This window comes from Peromyscus leucopus, chromosome 3, assembly GCF_004664715.2.
Source record: "Peromyscus leucopus breed LL Stock chromosome 3, UCI_PerLeu_2.1, whole genome shotgun sequence".
In the NCBI taxonomy this organism is placed as follows: Eukaryota; Metazoa; Chordata; class Mammalia; order Rodentia; family Cricetidae; genus Peromyscus; species Peromyscus leucopus.
Genome location: NC_051065.1, coordinates 63943864 through 63964344, shown reverse-complemented (window position 1 = coordinate 63964344; position 20481 = coordinate 63943864). Strand labels below are relative to the sequence as shown.

The window sequence follows — 20481 nt, the reverse complement described above, 5'->3', positions numbered from 1 at the left end:
TAGCCAGCCTCCTTCCTCCCCATAGCACACCGAGGCCACCCAGTGTCCCTGGCAGCAGAGCTCCAGTGCTGTGCTCTCTAGGGTAAACCTGCAACCAGTGACATCCAGCACCTCACTCTGGAAGCTGACAGGCTCTACAAGTGTTTCCTGGATCTTCCCAGTGTCTTATACACAGAGCCATAGATGATTTGGGATCTACTCAGGATGGAATTCACTTTCTGTGAATGTGGTCATGATAGTCATTGACACCAAAGACACTTTTTGCATTCTGAATGTCCTCTTCTCCTATCATGACCCTACGGTATGTCAACTCTGACCTTCTTAAAACTGATAGTTTTTTTTTTCCTTCAACCTCTCTTGGCACCCTAATACCACATCAAATTCTGGTACCTCATATTGCCTTTCTCTTTAACACGATTACATGAAAAGCTGAACTCTTATGGTGGTCAAACCCAGATTGTCTTAGCATTGAATCTTGGTACTCTAAGGAGTGACAAGGTTGTGTTCCAAGTACACAGAGCAGGACAGTTAAAGAGTCAATGTGCAGGTGCTCATTCAACCCCCTGTCTATAGCTTGAATCCCATGCTTTCTAACAGTTGCTCCAGCCGCTGTGCTAACTCCAGGATTCTACCATCAGATTAAAAACATTCCTCTGTTGAAGTATTATTTAAAATGTTCAGATAAATGATTTAACTTACCAGTCAAGGTTAGGTCCTGAGGACCACACTTTAGTAGGTTAAGGGACACTCAGGCTCTTTGGGGTTGATAGTGGTCACAAAACAGAAGCAACAGAAAGTAATGAACACATCTCATGACCACTAACAGCAGACCTCTCAATCTCCTACATGAGACCCACAGATCTAAGATGGCAAATAGAACATGGCTATCTCCACAGAGGAGACTTTGGAACAGTCTTTTCATGGAACAGATAACTCACATGCTGAAAGATTCCTGGTTTCCACAGTGACATGGGATATGCATCTTTGAGATCTTCACAACTGTGATTTGCGACACACAAGCACTACATGTTTTTTTGTGTGTGTGTTTAGTATGTCTGTGTTTGTGAATATACATCTATGCATATACATACAGGCACACACACATCCATACATTATCTGCATCGCTAAAATATTATTCCTGCTCAATAGCTGAGCAAATGTTTTATGGCTCATTGGAAAAATCCAGAATGAATCCTTCTGTCTTCTCTTATTGAATAGCATTACTGATTACTGCTTTCCAATTTTAAATCATTTGAAATGGGGATAGCATATGTTAAAATAAATCTGTTCTTTTAAAAATTTAAGTGGAAATATCATTTTAATTTGGTTCTCTGAGGCAGGATTTAGTCTTCCTATGAGAACTCGCTAAATTTGAACCCAACTACCCTCATCCTTTCCGCTTCCCTCTCTTGGTCTCTCTGTGTGGGAGGAGTGAGGGGAGGCCAGGGTAGATTCAGTTGTCCCCAAAACAGCTCAGTCCCATCTGAGTGGCCTCTGAGGCACTTGAGTAAATATATCCCACTCACATTAGCAAACATGCTATTTCCAAACATTCTGGGGCAGATTCTACTGTACTTAAAAAGAGATTAAAGGCTGAGGAGAGGACTCAGATGGTGAAGCCCTTGCCATGCAAACTTGACAACATGAATTTGGATCCCAGACTCAAGATGAAGCCAGACACAGTCATGCAAGCGCCTGTGATCCGAGCACACCCTGCAAGGAGGTGAAGGGGGAGAGAATGTCCGGAAGCTCATGGGTCATCTATCCTAGCACACATACGCAGCAGTAAAAAGAGACCCTGATCTAAAACAAGATGGTCTTCTGGCTGCTACACAAACCATGGCATGTGCATACCCCAACACACACCATGTGTATCCCACCCCCCTACACTATGGTGTGTAAACCCCCAAACCTACATACCACAGCATGTGCATAATACCTAACACCCGATAAAACCCACACAGAATCATCCAGAATCTTCAAGAAGAAAGAGCAATTGTGTTGAGAAAGTCCTCTTTCCCTTTTATTCAGTGCATCCTTTAAAAACCAAAGGTCCAAACAACTCATTATGCATATTCATCTATTTCACAATGGTTTTTAGAAAGCAAGGAGAACCATACTATCAACTGGGGAAAGAAGGAAAATTATTGTATACCTTTTCCCATTTTTAAATCAATTTGTGATGATTCTTAGCATAGGGCAGTTATTTTTCCCCTCCCCCCACTGCATGAATGGTTCCCAAATTTCAGGGCAGGTGGAAAAGGGTACCTGAGCTTGGCTTATTGAGAAGAAATTGATTCTTCACCGTGGCAGTCCACACTACACACACTTTCAAAGCAAGTTGGAAGCTGGCCTCATATCACCACCTTTTGGTGTTAGGGTGTGAGGTAACCAGTCCCCAAGATTATGATGACACCAGGAAGGCCAGGTGTTTGTAAGCACAGCCAAATAAGACAACAACAACAACAAAACCAACAGCTAAACCACAAGCAGTGCACCTTCTCCCTAAGGACCACTGGAGCAGATTTTCCCACAGCTCCCATGGCTCCCCAACTGCCTGTTCCACCAGCAAGAAGGAACAGAAAGAAAATGAGCAGTTGAGTTCTGCAGTCTTCACCACGAACTGTTTTGGGTTGTTGTTTGTTTGTTTGGGGGGTGGTTTTGAGAAAGTCTCTAACTTTTTAGCCCAGGCAGGTCTTGACTTGTGGTGATCCCCCTGCCTCAGCCTCCCAAGTGCTGTGACCACCACACCCTGCTGCATGGAGCTTAAAGAAACCTGTATATAATGGAGGAATAAGACACATTTTATCCTATTTTACTTTTGTGTTGGGCTAGTTAAGATTATTGTTCAAAAGACTTTAAAATAGCATGCATGAGCATGTTGCATATGGGAATGTGTAGTATGTGAGCATGTGTAGTTTGTGTGTGTGTGTGAGTATGTGTGTGTGTATGTGAACATGTTTATGTGTACATACATCATTTTAAAATGTGAGACTTTGGCCTCCACCCATTTTGCTCTCCTCTCACTCACTCCTAGATCACTCATTATGGACTTGATGGGGTCAACTCTGTGACATTCTTTATGTCAAGAACAGGCCACTAGGAAAAGAAGGAAAGGGCCTACTGATTGCAATACGAGGAAAGTGCCCTCCGGAATCAAAGCTGCCTTTGTATCTCAGCTGACAACAGTGTCCATTTCCCACAAAAGAACCTGGGTCAAGAATAGGGAGCTTTCTCAGGCTCTAAAGGTCTAAAATCACACCAAGAGCTTGTGCATCATGCATAACCCACACCCTATTCAACACTGACATTCCTGTACATGCTAAGACCCAGTAATATAAGAGAAAAATCACACAGAATCCAGGAAAGTTCTTTTGCATAAGTTGGCTGAACCCTGGGCACATGATCCCTGCTTACACTGTGAACAGTAACAAGCATTCTCAAACTTATGATCTATAGCCCAGAAAAGCCCAGCGAGCATTAATGCCATACCTAGAGAGGGAGGAGACTATAATAAAAGGAGACGGAATTATGAGATGCTAATTTGGGGTAGAAATATTTCTTTGAGGAGCAGATGTTGCACAGGATGTTCATGAGGAGGAGGACTTGCTTTGCCTGCTCTGAACTTGTCCAGCTTGGCTGAACATTAATCCTTTCCCAAATGCTCACACTGACCCCTTGCCCAAATGCTCACACTGATGAAGACTTTTTAGATTTCTAGTTTTACAAAATTTTCTCCACGGGAGTAACAAAAATGTATGTGAGATCTCTACATGATAGGATAAGACATTCACCTTTAAAAAAAAAATGAATGTTGGGAGATGACCTCCAAAGAGAGAGAGAGCTCTCACTAAATACAAATTTGAAGTGTTTCCAAATAGTTGATGTTTCAGTTTTTTCACATATTGTCCCCAAAGATACTCTTGGCTTTCCTGGTTCTGGGGGGCAGGGGGGCTTTCTTTCTTTGCCTTAACGCTGGCAAAAGTGACCTAAGGACAACCTAGATGCATAAGGGAAACTGGGTATACTGTCAGTTAGCTGAGGCAGCACCAACTGCTCTGCCGACCTGGTAGAGTCTCCCAGAGTCTGCTTTAGAGACCTCCTGATGTCAAGGGAGCATCAAGGGACAAGACAGCCCTTCAGACCCTCTAGGAAGAGAGCTATAGTATCCCCAATAGTCAGGCATCCATTCCCCATGCATGCCAGAAGGGAATCCTCTTGGGGCAGGGACAGCTCCTCTTCCTGTAGGACTCCAAGCAAGCCTAAGGGTCCCCTCTGCCCTGCAAGTCACCCAGGCTCCTCTGCCTCCTGGCACATCCTCATTATTCAGGGCAGTGTGCTCTCTGCCCTCGGGAACACAGCCTGTCTCTGTCACTGACACTTTGAGGAAGAGGGCAGGGGCAGGAGGCATGGGAGGGAAGCACCTTTACCAGGTGTGCTTGCTTTTGCCCTGTCTTAGAGCCACAGCAAAGTCCCTTTGCAGGGTCTCAATCAGCCTGCTCCATGGATGCTTGCTATGTCCTTTCTCCCCCAATTACAAAGTAGTTGGGAATATTCACAACTAACACAGGTTAAATGAGGCAGCCCCAAAGAGAGAAGCCTTTGTCCAAAGCTGCTTGGGCAAGTCCACCTTGCTTCTCAGTTATTGATAAAGGCAGGGTAGCCTTTAAAATAGAGGAGGTGGGGCAGGGTGTGCTAACCCACACATCAACCTGGGGGTTAGAGCTCCAGACAGACCAGATATCCTCTCTCTCTCTCTCTCTCTCTCTCTCTCTCTCTCTCTCTCTCTCTCTCTCTCTCTCTCTCTCTCTCTCTCTCTCTCTCTCTCACACACACACACACACACACACACACACACACAAGCACCTACCCCCAGCAGCCTTACCTGATCCTGTTGCTGTACAGATTTTCCCGAGGCGCTGGGTTCCTTGGCAGTGGTCATGGTCTGTCTTGGCAATCACCACCCCAGAGACAGGAGGAGTCTGACTGTGACTTTGGAGGCACCAGAGTCGCAATGGTAGGGTGAGGAGAGCAATTCTAGTCCATACTTCCGAAATCACCAGGTTTTGGGGGGGCGGTGGGGGAGGGAGCTGGGAAGAGCAGCCTTAGTTTGCTCTTTAAATGCAAAGAGCAGAGGCAGGCTCGACAGAGGAAGATGCTGCTGCTCAGTGGGGCTTCTCCAATTAGCCACAGCCTCTGCAATCGCCGCAGAAACAATAACTGCTTAGCAACCGGCAACTGGCGGCTGGGTGCAGGCAGGGGCCCGAGCGATGCGCGCTGCTTCCCCACCGCCTCCTGGCCGCGGCCGCGCAAAGGCGCATGCTCCGGCTGTGCTCAGCCTGGCTAGGGCTGGGGCGGGGGCCGCGGAGGGGCCGCGGCCGGCGGACGCTACGGAAGAGCCCCAGCACCGGCAGCCTTGTCATTGCATCTATCAGGCACCCATCATGAATCCAGGCCACCGCGTCCCCATGGTTGAGGCAGCTGCTTGCAGCAGTACTGGCACCATGGTTCCCACTTGGGTAGGGGGCTCAAGAGGGATGTCTTTTTTCCTATCCTTAGCTAAAAAAATGCGGGTCATTTGGGGTGACTGGAGAGGCAGGCCTCCCTCTTGTTGGCCCTGCTGGTTCTGCAGTGACTGGGATGCTGACTGGTATACCCTTGTCTTTCTTTACAAGTCAGAAAACTTCGGTTTCGCCTTTAGAGTGGATGGGTCTCTATCAGACAAAAATCAACCAAAGCCGAGAAGAGCTCAGCCTGTGCGGCGTCCATAGAGGCCACAGGCTCTCTGCTGCATCTGACCACCGAGAAAAGGCCAGGCAGCATGCAGTGCCCCATGGTCCGCCTGAGACCTGGGCTTCCATTTTGGACCCACCAGGGCCTCCTACCAACCTGAACTCTTGCTTCCTGCTCCTGCAGACACCACTGTAAGACTGAACGTTGTGCCAGAAACTCTCAGGGAATCAGGGTTAACCAAGGATTTCCAGGTGGGAATGGCTTCTGAACCAGCAGAGAAGCTTCAGGGTGGGCAATGCCCGAAGTCTTTTTCTCAGCCTTGGCTCTGCTCTGTGCCCTCCCTCTGAGAGCATCTCCTTTGCTCTTGGTCTCTGATTCTCTTCACTCTCATAGGCCCTGGCTACAGGTAGCCACTTACTGGAAAGAGCCTGGCTACCTGATGATGTCACTAATGGCCACTAATTACTTTAGGAATTATGTCCTGGGGCATGGTTTTTGTTGTTAGGTTTCCACTTAGCGGGAATTTCAGAGACACTGTCCTGGAATCCAGTCCCTTCAGGAGTCCTGAGCCCAGTCATTTTACAGGAACAAAGATTGGTCATTGACAGGCAAATTCAAATCCTGGCAGATGCCTGCCTGCTCCCCCACAACCCAGACTCTGCTGCTCTGGGTAGTTAGTTGGTAATGATTCCAATAACTTTTTTTACATGATAGCCAATAGCTTATACTGTTTGGCCAAGAGGACAACAAAAAAGACTGTGGCAAGCTTGCCACTCAGGAATCTGCTTCAGTCTGTCTGTCTGCATTGAGTCAGGTGCCCCCGCCCCCCACCCCAGCACTGGCTATGGCTAAAATGGCATACAAAACACCTGTGTTATTTACCATCACAGCCCTGTTGACCAGAGTGCTTAGAGTCTAAGTGATCATCAATGCTGCTGAAAGGCAGGTGCTTGCCTCTAAGGCAGACTCTAGGAAGGGGCTTTGGGCAGTCGCAGGCTCCTGTGACTGCGGAAGGTGCCCGCCACAGCCTCATTGCATCCCTGATCCTGCCCTGGAAGCCACTGTGGCATGCGGTCTCTATGCACACTTATTCTTAGGGCCCAGTAGCAAGGCAAACAGAGCCTTGGGAAAGAGGAGCGTGTAGTGGAACAAACGGCCACTCTTGGCCTGTCCCCTGGAAACACCTCAGCCCCTGAGGACCTCAGTCAATCAACAGAATCAGCGGGCCCTGCCACACACTGCAGTCTCAACACAGCTGTCTCCTGGAGTTTTCTCTTTAACCAAAGCTGCCTGGTACAGGTTAAGTCTTAAGTCACCATCTACGAAAGGGTTCATTGCTCCCCTCAGAGGCTGTGAGCTGCTACCCACAGACAAGAGCAATAGGAGAGCTGAGAGCTAGTCACTGTCCCCAGGGGCCTCAGTCCAACGGGAAGTGGTCCCCAGGGATGCTGAGCTATGCACCATGGGCATATACGAAACTCCTTCGGGCTCTTCCCATTTCACTTCTCAGTAAAGAGCTCAAAATAGAATGATACATCTAAATTGAATATGGTTATCATATACAATTTGCTGACATTTGTAAGATGACAGAAAACATTTCAAAGGGATTTCCGATGGCTGGCCAGGCTTCGCCTCTCACCCCCTCATCCATCAGCTTTGTCCACGGGAGTCATTATGTGGAAAAGTGCTGAAGTGAGTATAAGTGGGGGTTTGTTCTGCTCAGAACTTCATGCGATTCTCTGGTGCCGGGTCCCCAGATGCTAGCTTCTTTGTACACTTGACCTTGGCTGTTTTTATGGGTGAAAGAGCAGAGAGTCCTGCCTTATAAGAAGCTGCAGGTGAAGCTACGCAAATACAGGGTAAATCTCACATCCCTGGGAGGTCTCTAAAACATCCTCAGAGAAACCAATGGTGGTTGGCTGCTGGAGGAGAGGGCAGAGGGGCTTGCTAATGAACAGACATAATGACTCAGTTTTGCAAGATGAATGCATTTTGAGATCTGCGGTACAGCACTGAGCCTGGAGTTGACTGCCGCGCCACACAGTTAAAAACCTATTAGTGGGGTAGATCCCACGAGTGTTCTTGCTACAGTAAGATGAAAAGGGGGTGTCTTTTGTTGATATTTTATAATTAATCACAACCTCTTGGTAGGAGAAATAATGTACTTCAGTTCGTGCTCTGGAGTTCAAGTCTTTGCAGATTACTATGCATGCAGGGAACCTCTGGCCAGGTCAAAGCTATGTCGTCCCATACATAATTACAGGTACCTTCTTCAAGTGTTCCTTCAGAGATGTTAACAGCCAGCAAAGAGAGCATGTGTGCCCCACAAGGCAGCAAGGCTGTGCAGACCAAAGATGAAAACTTACCCTGTCCTTGGTGTTGAATGGCAGAGCTGAGATTCACACTCACTTCTTTGAACTCTCCTCCCCACCCAATACTTGCTGGGCTTTTTAGAAACATTGCCTAAGTTCCTGAGCCGGAGATCAGCTCCAAGTTCTCCAAACAAGAGTTGGCTCCTTTTGGCTGGGCCTGCTTCAGCTTGCTAGGCAGCAGGCAGCCCAGAACACCTTGCTAAGATGTGTCTCTGGTGTCAGGGGAGGATCCAAGGTGGAGGAGCTCAAGGCCCTTCCAGGAACACCTTGGAGATTTCATGCTGATCTCAGCCCTTCCCTGTGAGAGCTGTGTCTGTGAGGGGGCACCCTTCTGTTCCGCAGGGAATAGTTTTCAAAGTAGCCAGAAAACATACACGGCAAAGATTGCACAGTGCCCTATCGGCAGGCTCGGCGTGCTGCACACTGACTTGGGAGTGCAGAGCCAGAGACCTCTTATTTCCCATCCCAGCTCCACCAGCGCCCCTCAGATTCCTGATGCCAGCCTTGCCAAATGGACTTGTGGGCTTCTAGCCACCTTCTCCTCCAGATGTGTGTGAGTGGGCATGGGCACTGACACAGCCATGGCCTTGTAGTCCTGGGATCCTTCTGCTGATCCCAACAGCTTCTCACATTTCTCATTCCCACACACCTACCCCAAGGAGCCGCGCCGCCACAAGAGCTGGGTGCCAAGCCTCACTCAACCAGGAAGTGCGCATTGAGCCTGTATCTTATGCAAACAGCGCAGACTCCATTAAGAGGGGGCACAGGAGGCAGAGATGCAGGTGTCTTAGTGGTGAGTTGCAAAGATTTTGAACATGTAGCATTTACCACCTGCCAGAGAAACTCTTCTTAATGAACAGTTTCCTGAAAATATAAATGAGTGGGGAGCAGCAGGCACAACCAACTGATTGAAGCAGTCATCCGAGGTCCAAGGAAACACACATATCCCACCAACACTGAAAACCAGCAAGAGGGATGGGGTCCTGGCAGAGCTTCCTGACCCCCACGTGCCAACTGTCACTGCTGACACCCTCTCTGGAAGAGCTGGCCTCCAGCAGTGGAGCTGCTTCCCGCCCATCTGAAATCATGGTTTGGGTTTGACCTTGAGAATCTAGTTCCTTAAGTGCCAACCTTCTGTCCTGGCAACCACTCCACCTCTGTATGCCTGGGTGAGGAACCATGGATGGTCCAGACAGAAACAGCACCTGAGGCTTGGAGATATGAGCAGGTAAGAATCACAGGGGAGGACACAGGAAGCAGCAGTGAGTGGACCCGGACCACCCAGACCAGGAGACCCCTGGTAAGCCTAGCCTAGGGAAGACGAGGTCTGCTTTTGTCAGGGTGACCAGGAAGCTCAAAGCCCTTTCTCCAAGCTGGTGGACACCCTTCTCCTGGGTCTGCTTTGCGAGCCCACGGAGGCTTCCTAGTGAGAACTTCCTCAGGGTCAGAGAATCTGAGCTTGCTTTACCCAGCAGGGCTGCATAAGGAGATGATTTGGCCACAGACATGTTTACCAGGGTTTGGAAAGGTCTACACTGGGCTGTACGGTGTGCTTTGATCTTGCAAGGGGGAAGTCTTTTGCCTCTCCCCTTGACATATTATTAAAAAGTCCTTTTGAATAAAGGATGAGGCGGCTGAGTATTGACCCAGGTCCTCCCAAAGTTATCCTGTGTTTCTGTCTTTCTTCTTGTCAGCTAGGTCTCTCTTTCTATCCAATATTTCCTCATTCCTCTCTCCTCCACCTAAAAACCCTTCAAAAGGTGGAAGTCTACTTTCCATCTCCTAGCTTGAGAAGCCTAGCAACCAGGTTCTCACTACTGAGGACACTGAACTGAAGGCCAGAACAAGACTGAACCCTAGGTCATTGGCCTCACCCTCAATCCTTAGGTGGAGGTTAGCACAGCCTGAGGCTCTCCTGCCACCTCCTCTGTTTTTGAGTTTCCTCCTGGGAAGACCAGTCCTAGCAAGTGCCCTATGGTTCTGCCTATTGTCCAGGGTAGATACTCAGGGTAGATACTCAGAGAAGACCCATGCCAAGTTTCAGGAAGCCAGGCCAGCCTCTTACTCTTCGAGGGCAAGCTTTGACCACCATTTGCTAGACTGAAGGATGCAATCTTCTTTCCTTAAGAGCCTGGCTGGTGCGCCTCTTGAGCCAGAAGTGGAGCAAGGGCAGGGGGCTGCACTCAGGTGATTTGGATTTGCTTCGTTCTCAAATTGTTTCTCTATTTTAAGAACAATGAGAAGAGTGTCCTTGGCACCCACAGTCTTCAGACTCGTGTGGTGAATGAAAAACACCCTTGGCTTCTTTTCAGCCAGGAGCAGCACCTCTCCTGGGACAAGGAAGAAAGAGACAGAAAGAGGGAGGGAGGCGGGGGAAGGTGGTCCTGGCCTAGGCCGTTGATGATCATGTGCTCTAGGCCTCTTCTCCAAACCTCAGCTTCCCTTTCCTCTAAGTGAGGGAGGAGACAGTAAAAATCATCATCAACACCACCAGCACCACACACACACACACACACACACACACACACACACACACACACGGAACCTCCCAGTGGCCTGTATTTCCCTAGCACCTTCCCTGTCCTATTTGAACTTCATAGTAACCCTGAGAAGGAGCTGTTTTAATCCTGTTTACAGATAAGAGAGTACAAAGGGAGTGTGGTTCCTCGGCCAGGGCTCTTGCTGATAGTGAAAAAAAGGCACGTGGGTTTTTTTTGTTGTTGTTTTTCACATCCCATGTCTATTCCCTAGCTTCCCACACTCTGTGCTGGCACCACACTCTTTAGGTTATGTGTTCCCCAAATTACTCTCAGCTAGAAACTCTACCCATGAGTCCAAGGTTGACCACCAAAGTCCTAAAATGCTCCATTTTGCAAGAGGACTTCAAAAATCAGCACACACCTATGTCCGGACCCAGACTTTGGAGGGAGCTCCCTGATAATAATGGTGTTGATTCTTGCAAACCTCATTTCAGAATCCTCAGGTTTCAGTCCCAAGTCCATTCATTGTCTTCTGCCTTCCCCGGCTGTCCCTAAATGAGCTCATACTTCTTAGCACATTTGCATAGCCAGGGCCTGCTGGCCCCCAGGCAGGGCTGCGCATGGTGGCTGTTCTAGGCAGGGTAGCATGAGCTCCTCTTCGGGTGCCTCGTGCTGCTGGGTGACCTTGGCGACAGCAGTGCGACAGATGCCTTGCTTATGATTTTTAATGGCTCTGACTAAAATTTCTGGGGCTGTTCAGTCAGCTCTGGTTCGGTGCCAGGTGTGGAACAAGCCCTCACACTGTTTGGGGGACACATGTCAGGGCTGGTTCAGCTATCACTACTGTCACTCTGGGCTCAGTAGCATGTCAGGAAAGATGTCCTTAAGAAGCCCCCAGGATACATCCTGTAGGGCCTCACTCATGTCCTGGCTTTGCAGGCCCTCTGTTCATCTATGTGACCCCTGGATGATACCTTCTACTGTCAGGAAGATTCTTTGTCCCCAGTGTAGGAGGATTTCCCCAAAGTTTTATTGGAGATGTTTTATTTTTAGCATAAAATGATTTAGAAAGCAGACACAAGCAGATAATTTCCAGAGTAGGACCAGTCGACACAATCCTGACTGCCCGGCTTTGCCAAGACACATCTCACTTGGCTTTGGAGATTGGTATGAATGGAAGTGTATGAGCTGCTTCAAGTTGGAAGCCCATGAAAGCAGCAGGGATCTAAAGCACTTAGCATGGCCTCTAGGAAGGTATGGTCTAAGCGAAAGCATTCAACATAGGATCCCAAGAAGCAGGTCATCCCCCCACGGTTCTCACCAATGCCACACACACAGGCTTCCCTCTGCTGGGCTCTTACCCACCCTTTGCTGTCCTGTTCAAATGTCCTGCCTGCCCTCAGCCCCCAGAGGCTTAGTCCCTCTCCTCTGTGTTTTCCCACCATGCTTTTTGTGTTCCCTGCAGCATCACTGCTCAGCTGCCTGGATTCTTGGCCTGGTTTTGAATTCCTCTGCACAGGGCCAGGTAGGGAAAGTGCTCTGCACCCATGAAAGGCACCAGTGTGCAAGTCCTAATAATTTCTCAATGGTAAGTCCCAGTCCTCTCTCCTGCTGGCAGGGGACAAGCTATGGAACCTGTCTTTCTGCTACTTAAAAGGCCCAGCCGTGGACAGCCAGGAGGAAAGGGTAAAGTGACAAAAAATATTATCAACCAATGACACTGAAGGGCCCCAGGATATGGCTAGCTGGAGGTCTCTTTAGGGCTCAGCACATAGGAAGCTGAGTGTCAGGAAGAGGGCTCTAAGGTCAAATTCAAGAGGCTCCAGGAGAGGTCAGACCAGGCCACAAGTTCTAGGTCCTCCTCATCTGCAAAGGGGAGGGTTCTCAAGGACCTCACAGGGCAGTCTATGAATGAGAGAGAGAGCAGGAGGGGGCAGCACTGGCTTGGCTGCTGTGGAGAAGACAGCAGGAGGAAGGTAAAGGCTGGAGGACTCTTCCAGAGGTTTCTACATCCCGCTGGAGAAACCATCCCACATGCAGCCCTCAGGAAGGGCCTGAAGGAATGGCCTTGCCGTGGCTGGGGGCTCCAGCCTCACTCCAGTCCTACCTCAGCCTTCAGCACGGCGGCTCCACTGTGACCCCCCTGTCCCCAGTTACAGACCATTAGAGCCCAGAGCTCCACAGTTTGCCATGTCAGGGAGCCTCAGCCCACACTCCTGCTGCTCCAGTTCCCAAAGGAGAAAGCGTGGAAGGAGGGATGGTCTCGAGAGGGAAGGAAGCGCCTTGCCCGTGGCAGACCAAAGAAGAAACCCCTGGAAGATATTCCCATTATTCCACCCAGTCGGCGTGTAAGTCAGACACGCAGTGACATTCTTTTTAAAGCTCTCTTCCACTAGAAACTGTGACAAGTGGAAGGTCTCACAAATTAGAGCTCAGCCCTTCCCATTAAACGGACTTTGTGGGCTGGGGAGATGCTCGGTGGTTAAGCGCTTGCTATGCAAGCATTAGGACTGGAGTTTGGATCCCCAGCACCCACCAGGTAGGCGTGACAGGCAGCCTGCAATTCCAGTCTTAAAAGGCAGAGAAAGGAGGGCCCCAGAGCAAACTGGCTAATGAGAGAAGCATATTGATGAGCTCTGGGTTTGATTGAGAGATCTTGCCTCAATGAAATATGGGGGGGGGGGGAGGATGATTCCCAGCATTAACCTCAGGCCTCCACATATACATGCTTATGTGTGCACACTTGCCCACATTCGTGCACACACACACACACACACACACACACACACACACACACACACACACTACCACATACATGTGCCTACTCTATGTCCTTAGAATAATAGATGACATAAGGAATGTTAGCTTTCTGTTACAATAGCAAAATACTTGCGAAAATCAGCTCATAAAGAAGAAAGATTTTCCATGGGCTCACAGCTTTGGGGTATTGAGTTCATGATCACTTGGCCCATTGCTTTGAGTCTAAGGCAGAAGGTGGAATCATACAGCAAAGCAAACTGGTCATCTCATGGCTGGGAACACCAGGCAGGGAGGTGGGATGAGAGTTCCATTGCTTGCAAGGACACATCTCCAGTGCCTTAAGACCTCTTCTTAGATGCCCTGCAAAGGTTCTACCATCTCCCAATAACCCCAGCCTTAGGCACATGGGCTTTGAGTGACAGTCTAATCCAAACTATGCAGGATGTTAGCATCTCTACTAGATGCCCCCCTTCCAAAAAAAAAAAAAAAAAAAAAAAAAAAAACTCAAACCAACTAAAGACAACTACTTAGTAGGGACTAGCACAAGCAAATAGAGATGGCACCAGAGACAACTGACAGGTTTCAGACTGTGAAACTGACTTCCTCTCTTGCCTATTGTGTCAATTAGCATGAAGAGAATAGAAGAAGGGAATGTTGTGTCTCTGACTCCTAGTGAAGGTCTGACCTTGTAAGCAGGTATAAGACACTGGGAAGCTCTCTACTGCATTCTACACCAGCCACAGGGACAGCACCTGGCCAAGCCTAGGGTCTCACCCTGTCCAAAGCTGCCCTCCTCTTCCTAAGGGCTGGGACTAGCTTCTCCTGGAAGCCTTGTGTGAACCTGTGACCATGTGCTACAGCTCCACTCCACTCCCCACCTCCCACACATCGCTCCGACACTGTCCGACTTTCCTTTTCATCAGGCCCATCAATAAACTACACCACTACACTGAGTCAGCCTGGGTGTCTAGCAATTGAGGGCAAGCTCCCAGAGCACATGAGGATCATGGTCAGGTATGTCAGTTTACACACAGGCCCAAGTGAATGCTGACAGAACTGTAGGACATGGGTCATGGTGTCCAGGGTTCAGTCTAAGCCAGGCTGGAAGCACAGCTTGGGAAGGAGGCAGGATGAACACAAAGACCAGTGCTCCCTCTACACCAGTGGTGCTCAGCCTTCCTAATGATGGGACTCTTTAATACAGTTCCTCATGTTGTGGTGACTCCCAACCATAAAATTATTTTCATTGCCACTTCATAACCGTAATTTTGCTACTGTTATGAATAGTAATGTAAATATCTGATATGCAGGATATTTGATATGTGAACTCTGTGAAAGGGCCATTCAACCCCTCCAAAGAGGTCATGACCCACAAGTTGAGAACTGCTGCTCTACACCATCTTGGTAGGATGAGAGGTGAAACCCTTAGTTGATAGTGGAAGGGATAGGTTGCCAACAAGGCATCGGGTATCAGGGATGCTAAACTTGTAAATGCCATCTTTGTGGAGATTTCTAAACCACAATTAGGTTTTTATGCTCTGTGGTTATTATCACTCATAAATCTATTGGAAACAGACTCAGCTAATGGAAGGCACTAGCCAGCATTTAGAACCTGTTCATGGGTCAACTTGGCTGAGCTGCATAGGGGAGTAACCGGAAGGCAGAAAATCATTTCTAGACTGTTTCCTTCTTTCTGGACCTCTTCCTCTGCCTTTAAGACCTCACCTCTCCTTAGCTAAGGTGTAGTGGTCTCCTGACATGTGTGAACTCCTACTGACTCTCTGAAAAATAAAGGAGTACATGTGCTTGTTCATACTAGTGTATCAAGGGCTGATGCAATCGGCTTCTCTTCTCTGAGCTGTTAATATCATCAGAAGAAATAGGCAAAAGGCCTCTTGTTTGGTTGATTCTGACTGGAGACCAACCGTGTATCTCCCTCTTTGGACAAGATTGAGAGTGACTTCAGGGGTGTTTGAGCCAATCTGGGGGCATACGTTTCAAGTGAAGAGATGAAGTAGGCCAACCCTACCTTTCCTCTCAAGAAGAGGATGCAGAAGAGCGAAGAGTAGATTACTTCCAGTGATACAGGTGAGGCTGTGGGGACAAGCAGGACGGCCCAGGCTGGACAGAAACAGATCTAACAGTGATGACCACATACCAGCGGCCAAAGGAGGGAGAGAAGGTGTGCATGGAGTGGCAAGGAGATGGGGGAAGAGAGTAGGACCTGCTGCCGAGAGACACAGGGCTGTCCCACGGTCTGTAACTACCCAGGTCCCATTTTCTGGGGACTTCGGACTTACAGGAACCTCTTTGAGATAAGCAGAAGTGAACTTGTTGTGTGGAGTGCAAAAGACTAAATTAAACCAGCTCTGACCTGTATTCAGGGGGACATGTAATTCACAGAGTTTCCTTTTCAAATGCAAGTTGATTCCCAATTTAAAGTCAGCTGGGAGTGAAGAACAGACCAAAGGTCACTTACAAATCAACATGTAAGGGTTTCCAATGCTTGCTCATCTCAATGACCTCTCTGTATAGAATCAGAGGGGATTCAGGGACATTTGTGACTGCAGCTGAACATATCCACTGAAAATACAGGCTGAGAGTCATCAAAAGAGAAAGGTTATTGTCAGATTTTGAGCTAGTTACCCATATTGTTTCTTTCTCACTTAATTTCCAAGCCTTTAATGAACACGCAGGACATGCCACCTGCCATTGGACATTGAGGAACACAGATACATGAAATATGGCCTGGTTTTGAAGGACTCTTAGTTTGGTGGATATGGTGGTTTGAAAGAAAATGGTCCCAGAGGGAGTGGCGCTATTAGGAAGTGTGGCTTTGTGGGAGTAGGTGTGGCCTTGTTGGAGGGAATGTGTCACTGTGGAGGTGGGCTTTGACGTCTCACTTATGCTCAAGCCACACCCAGTGTCTCAGACCACTTCCTGTTGCCTATGAGTCAAGATGTAGGAATCTCAGTTCCTTCTCCAGCACCATGTCTGCTTGCATGCCGCCATGTCCCACCGAGATAATGGACTAAATCTCTGACCTGTAAGCCACCCAATTAAATGCTTTCTTTTATAAGAGCTGCTGTGGTCGTGGTGTCTCTTCACATAATAAATAAAACCCAAACTAAGACTTTGGGGGCTAAACAAGGAAATAAATATAACTAGTCTAGATAGCACGGAGGTGGCTGTAAGCATAACCGGAGGACGATCAAGCGGAGTGGCCTTGAACATGAAGGCTCTGGGTAGCACGTGGGGAAAGGCCAGTGGCTGGAGCACCAGTGCAGGAGGTTCTCAGATGAGGGTCAGGCTGGACTCTGAGGATAAAGACACATAACTGCTGAAGGGTCAGAGTCTTCTCTGCAGATAATTGAAAGGTATTAGCTATGAAATACCATGGGCAAAAGGCCATTTGGAAAGGGCTCACAGCGGAGAGTGGGAAGCAGTGTGGGGAAGAGAACTCAGTTAGGGAATTTGCAGCAGTGGCCCAAGAAAGATGTAAGGAGCACCTGCGTCAAAACAGAAGGGAAAGAGCAAAGGGAGCGACTGGGACCTCATCAGGGGACCATTGAAAACCACAGCAGCTAGGCAAGTGTCTACTGCTTCCCTGGAGACATTCAGCTGCAGCAGACCAAAGTCTCCCCAGGGCCCAGAACAAGGTTGGCCAATTCTAGATACATTTGTCTTTCAGGTTTTTTCCCCTGTCGTGTACCCCTTCTCCTACCTCTCCACCAGGCTCAAATAGGATAGTCAGGGATCTTGCCACAGTTAGACTTCACAGAGATGACTATGCCTCATCTATCTGTGACGTTTTCCCATCTGCCATCACACCCAGCACCCTTTTCTCCACACTCATTGTCTTTCCCTTCAGTTGCCCATTGGTCCCATGTTCCAATTCCTAGTCAGCTTGGCTCCAGTGGTAAGCCTGGGCCAGGAGACCAGGGTTTGGGGGCGACATTCACATGGGTGTCTGGGCTGGGGGGTGGGGTGCTGAGAGTATAGGTATAGAATTTCAGTCTTGTTCTCTGGATATGTGCACAGAATGTGGCCCCATCTGGATCTAATCATCGTGTCCAGGACAGACACCAGTGGCTTGGGAGATGAGAGTCACTTTCACCTCCTAGCTCCCATCCCAAATGAGGTACCACGGAGACAGAGACCTGCCTGCCTTGTTTCCACCCATCACCTCTACCTGGTGCATTGTGGGTGCTCCCTAAGCATCTGAGGCTATGAAGGCAGGAGAGGATTGAGTCAGGTCAGTGGTTCAGCTGCTGCTGGTCCCCAACAGACTTAGGTGAGCACTGACTTAGGGGAGGTCTCTCATAACAGGACCTGCCATGGCATGGTCCCAGCACCCCACATACATGTCTATTCACCCCCTGCTAGGAACTGGAGATGTACAAGGCTAAGAAGTATTTTTCTGCCTTGGTGGGTTTCTGCTTTTTGTCTCCCACCCTGGCTGTGCTGGACTGTGCCCCCTTCATGCCTCAGGTCTGCTCTGGCCCTTTTCATCTCCTTCAGGGGCCTCCTGCTGTGTTTGCTGGCTGTCCTAGAATTCCCCTCCCCATGCTCTGCCTGCTCCTCTTTCCTATGTCTGTCACTCTTCGGCCCTTTTATTCTCTGAACTTAAGCAAAGGAGTCAGGACAATGGCTAGTTCATCACAAAGTGACCAAGCCTGGCAATACACTCCTGATTTTAAAATAGCTCCTGACTTGTGTGTTCTGTGTTAACTGTTGTTCTGTCTCCGTGTAGCTATATCTCCTGAAATGTCCAGGAGGATATCAAGTCAACAGGCACAGGAACATGTGTCTGATTTTTTTCCCACTAAAATATAGCAAGCACTTACAGCAATGCCTGATGAACTGTAGCACTCACTAAATCCCAGTAATATTTGCAGGCCTGGAGAGTTTCTTTCTTGCCACTTGAAAAAGAAAAACTGAGAGGCAAAGTGTCCAGTGGGTGAAATAGCCCTGTATGACTCTAAGTGTTCCATGTGGACAACAGCTTTAGTACTTCATGAAGATGGGTATTCAAAGCTGCCTTGGCAAGTGGGCCAGAATAGTCTCTCTCTCCTACCCTGAGGAAGAGTCATAGAAGTTGGTAGATGCACAGAGAAGTGGTGTTTCTGGCCGAAGGTCACACAGCTGGTCGGTGGCAGAGCAAAGGTCTTGAGTTTTATCTGGAGCCCTTTGGACATTTCTATCTTCCCTCCAATAGGACTTTAGTGGCAGATACATTTTAATAAGGTCTACCTGTCCTACAAACCGGGGAAGAGGGTAGCATGGGGTTCCTACATCCCAGTCACATCTCCATGTCCCAGGCCCAGGGTGGAGGTGGTCCTGCCTGGGTGCAGGTGGTCCTGCCTGGGTACAGGTGGTCCTGCCTGGGTTGATTCTTCTGGCTAAATTACAGAAGTCTGACAAATCCTTCCTGGAGCAGATCTCCCCAGTGAATAGTTGCTGTCACTGTTGAAGTAAATGCCACATGTTCTGCAGCTGCTCACGAGGACAAAATTCACACTAAGCCACATCCTCAGAAGTGATCACCTATTTACCAAGAATTTCATCTTAATAAGAAGGTGTGGAAGAAACACTGGACCTGAGAGATGGATGGGAGCCTGGTCGGAGGAAGAATAAGTCAGAGTGGCATCTGGCTCCTTGGTGTCCATGCTCAGATACTGGCAACTGCAGGTCACAACACTTGCACAGACTACATGACCCTGAAGGCCATCAGGAGGGGGCTTGTCAATTTTTGCATTATCTGTTAAACAGAAGGAACCTGCTGGGTGGAGAAAAGAGCTGCCTCATGTGAGAGGAGGATGGGGCCTGCATCCTGTAGGGATGCCAGACAGAGATGTTTCCTCATTTGTCCCGGATGATGGAAGATCCTGAAGGTGACAGAGCAGGATGCAGCCCACAGTCTCCATAACCTCCGAAAAGAGCACCACCAACCGGAGACCAAGCCTTCGTACACACGGGCCATGGGAGATAGTTCTCATTTAAACCACCACAGCTCTCCAGGCCACAGAGAAGCTGCATGGCCCAGGAGAGGGATGGCGTCTTCTGTTGTCTGGGCTTGAGGTTATCTGCCCACAAAATCTGTTATTGGGGAGGTTTGCCTTACAATTCAGGACCTGTCCATAGCTCCCTGCTGAGAGGGGAATGTACTCTGTGAGGTCTCTTCCTGAGACCTTGCAGACAGTGGCCCTGCCCGCCTGCCTGTGCTCGGCACTCTCTGAATGGCCTGCTATGGCCTGTGGCACTTGTAGCTTTGTCCCCAGGCTCAGTGTCCCCCCTGGGCAGGCGAGGGCAGAAGCCCATGAATTAAGCATCACAACATGATGTCCTCCATGGTAAGGGTGAGGTTCATAGAGATGATGGGATTGCCTGGGGCTGCTGAGTGAGCTGCAGTCTGACTTCAGACCAAATCTCCCTCTCTTTGTGAACCCCTTTCGCATTCTGTAAAATGTAAGTTCCCTTATCTGTTCCCTGGTTTGGGGGAAATGAGACCTACTCTTTCTTAATGTATGGTATACATACATTGTGATTTGGTGTTAAACGTCCTCCACAGGAAATGGCACCTGCCTACAAGAAGCAAGTTATGAGGGGACAGGCCTTGGGATTTCCAGCCTAGCCTTGCTTCCTGGCCCTCTCTGTCTCCTGACCCATCGAGGTGTAAGCAAACATTCTCATGTTCCTAGTGCCACAACCATGAGCTTCTCCTGACAACAAGCCTTCCCTGTCTTCATGGGCTGTGTCCTCAACCCACGGGACAAAATCAAAGCTTGCAGGGGCTACAGAGATGGCCCAGAGCACAAGAGCTCTTGGTGCAGAAGTGTGAGGAACTGAGCTCAGATGCAAGCACCAGGGTAAAATGCCAGGCATGTCTGGGTGTGCCCGTAACCCCAGCACTGTGGGCAACAGAGACAGGAGGGCCTCTGGACTTGCTGGCCACCAGCCTCACTGCAGGTTTAGTGGGAGACTCTGTCTCAAAGCAATGAGATGGAGAATGATAGAGCAAGACACGCAAAGGCCTCTCCTCTGGCTTCCACGTGCACACAAACACACACTCACGCCCAAATAAATAAAGAAATAAACAAGACCTTTCTCCCTAAATGTTTCTTGTCGGGTGTTTG

General features: G+C 48.9%; 1 protein-coding gene across 4 annotated transcripts in view; it reads right to left on the bottom strand.

The window, feature by feature from the left end:
- Dpp6 (dipeptidyl peptidase like 6) overlaps nucleotides 1–20481 on the bottom strand; it is an 876452-nt gene that overhangs the window by 436010 nt on the left and 419961 nt on the right. Inside the window, exon 1 of one of the 4 annotated variants that reach the window (XM_037204346.1) lies at nucleotides 4886–5325. The exons of the other annotated variants lie outside the window; for them this stretch is intronic. Coding sequence (XP_037060241.1) covers nucleotides 4886–4942 — 57 coding nt within the window. The 5' untranslated portion in view covers nucleotides 4943–5325. Of the gene's footprint in view, nucleotides 1–4885; nucleotides 5326–20481 lie in introns of those variants that run through there. 4 annotated transcript variants of the gene reach the window in all.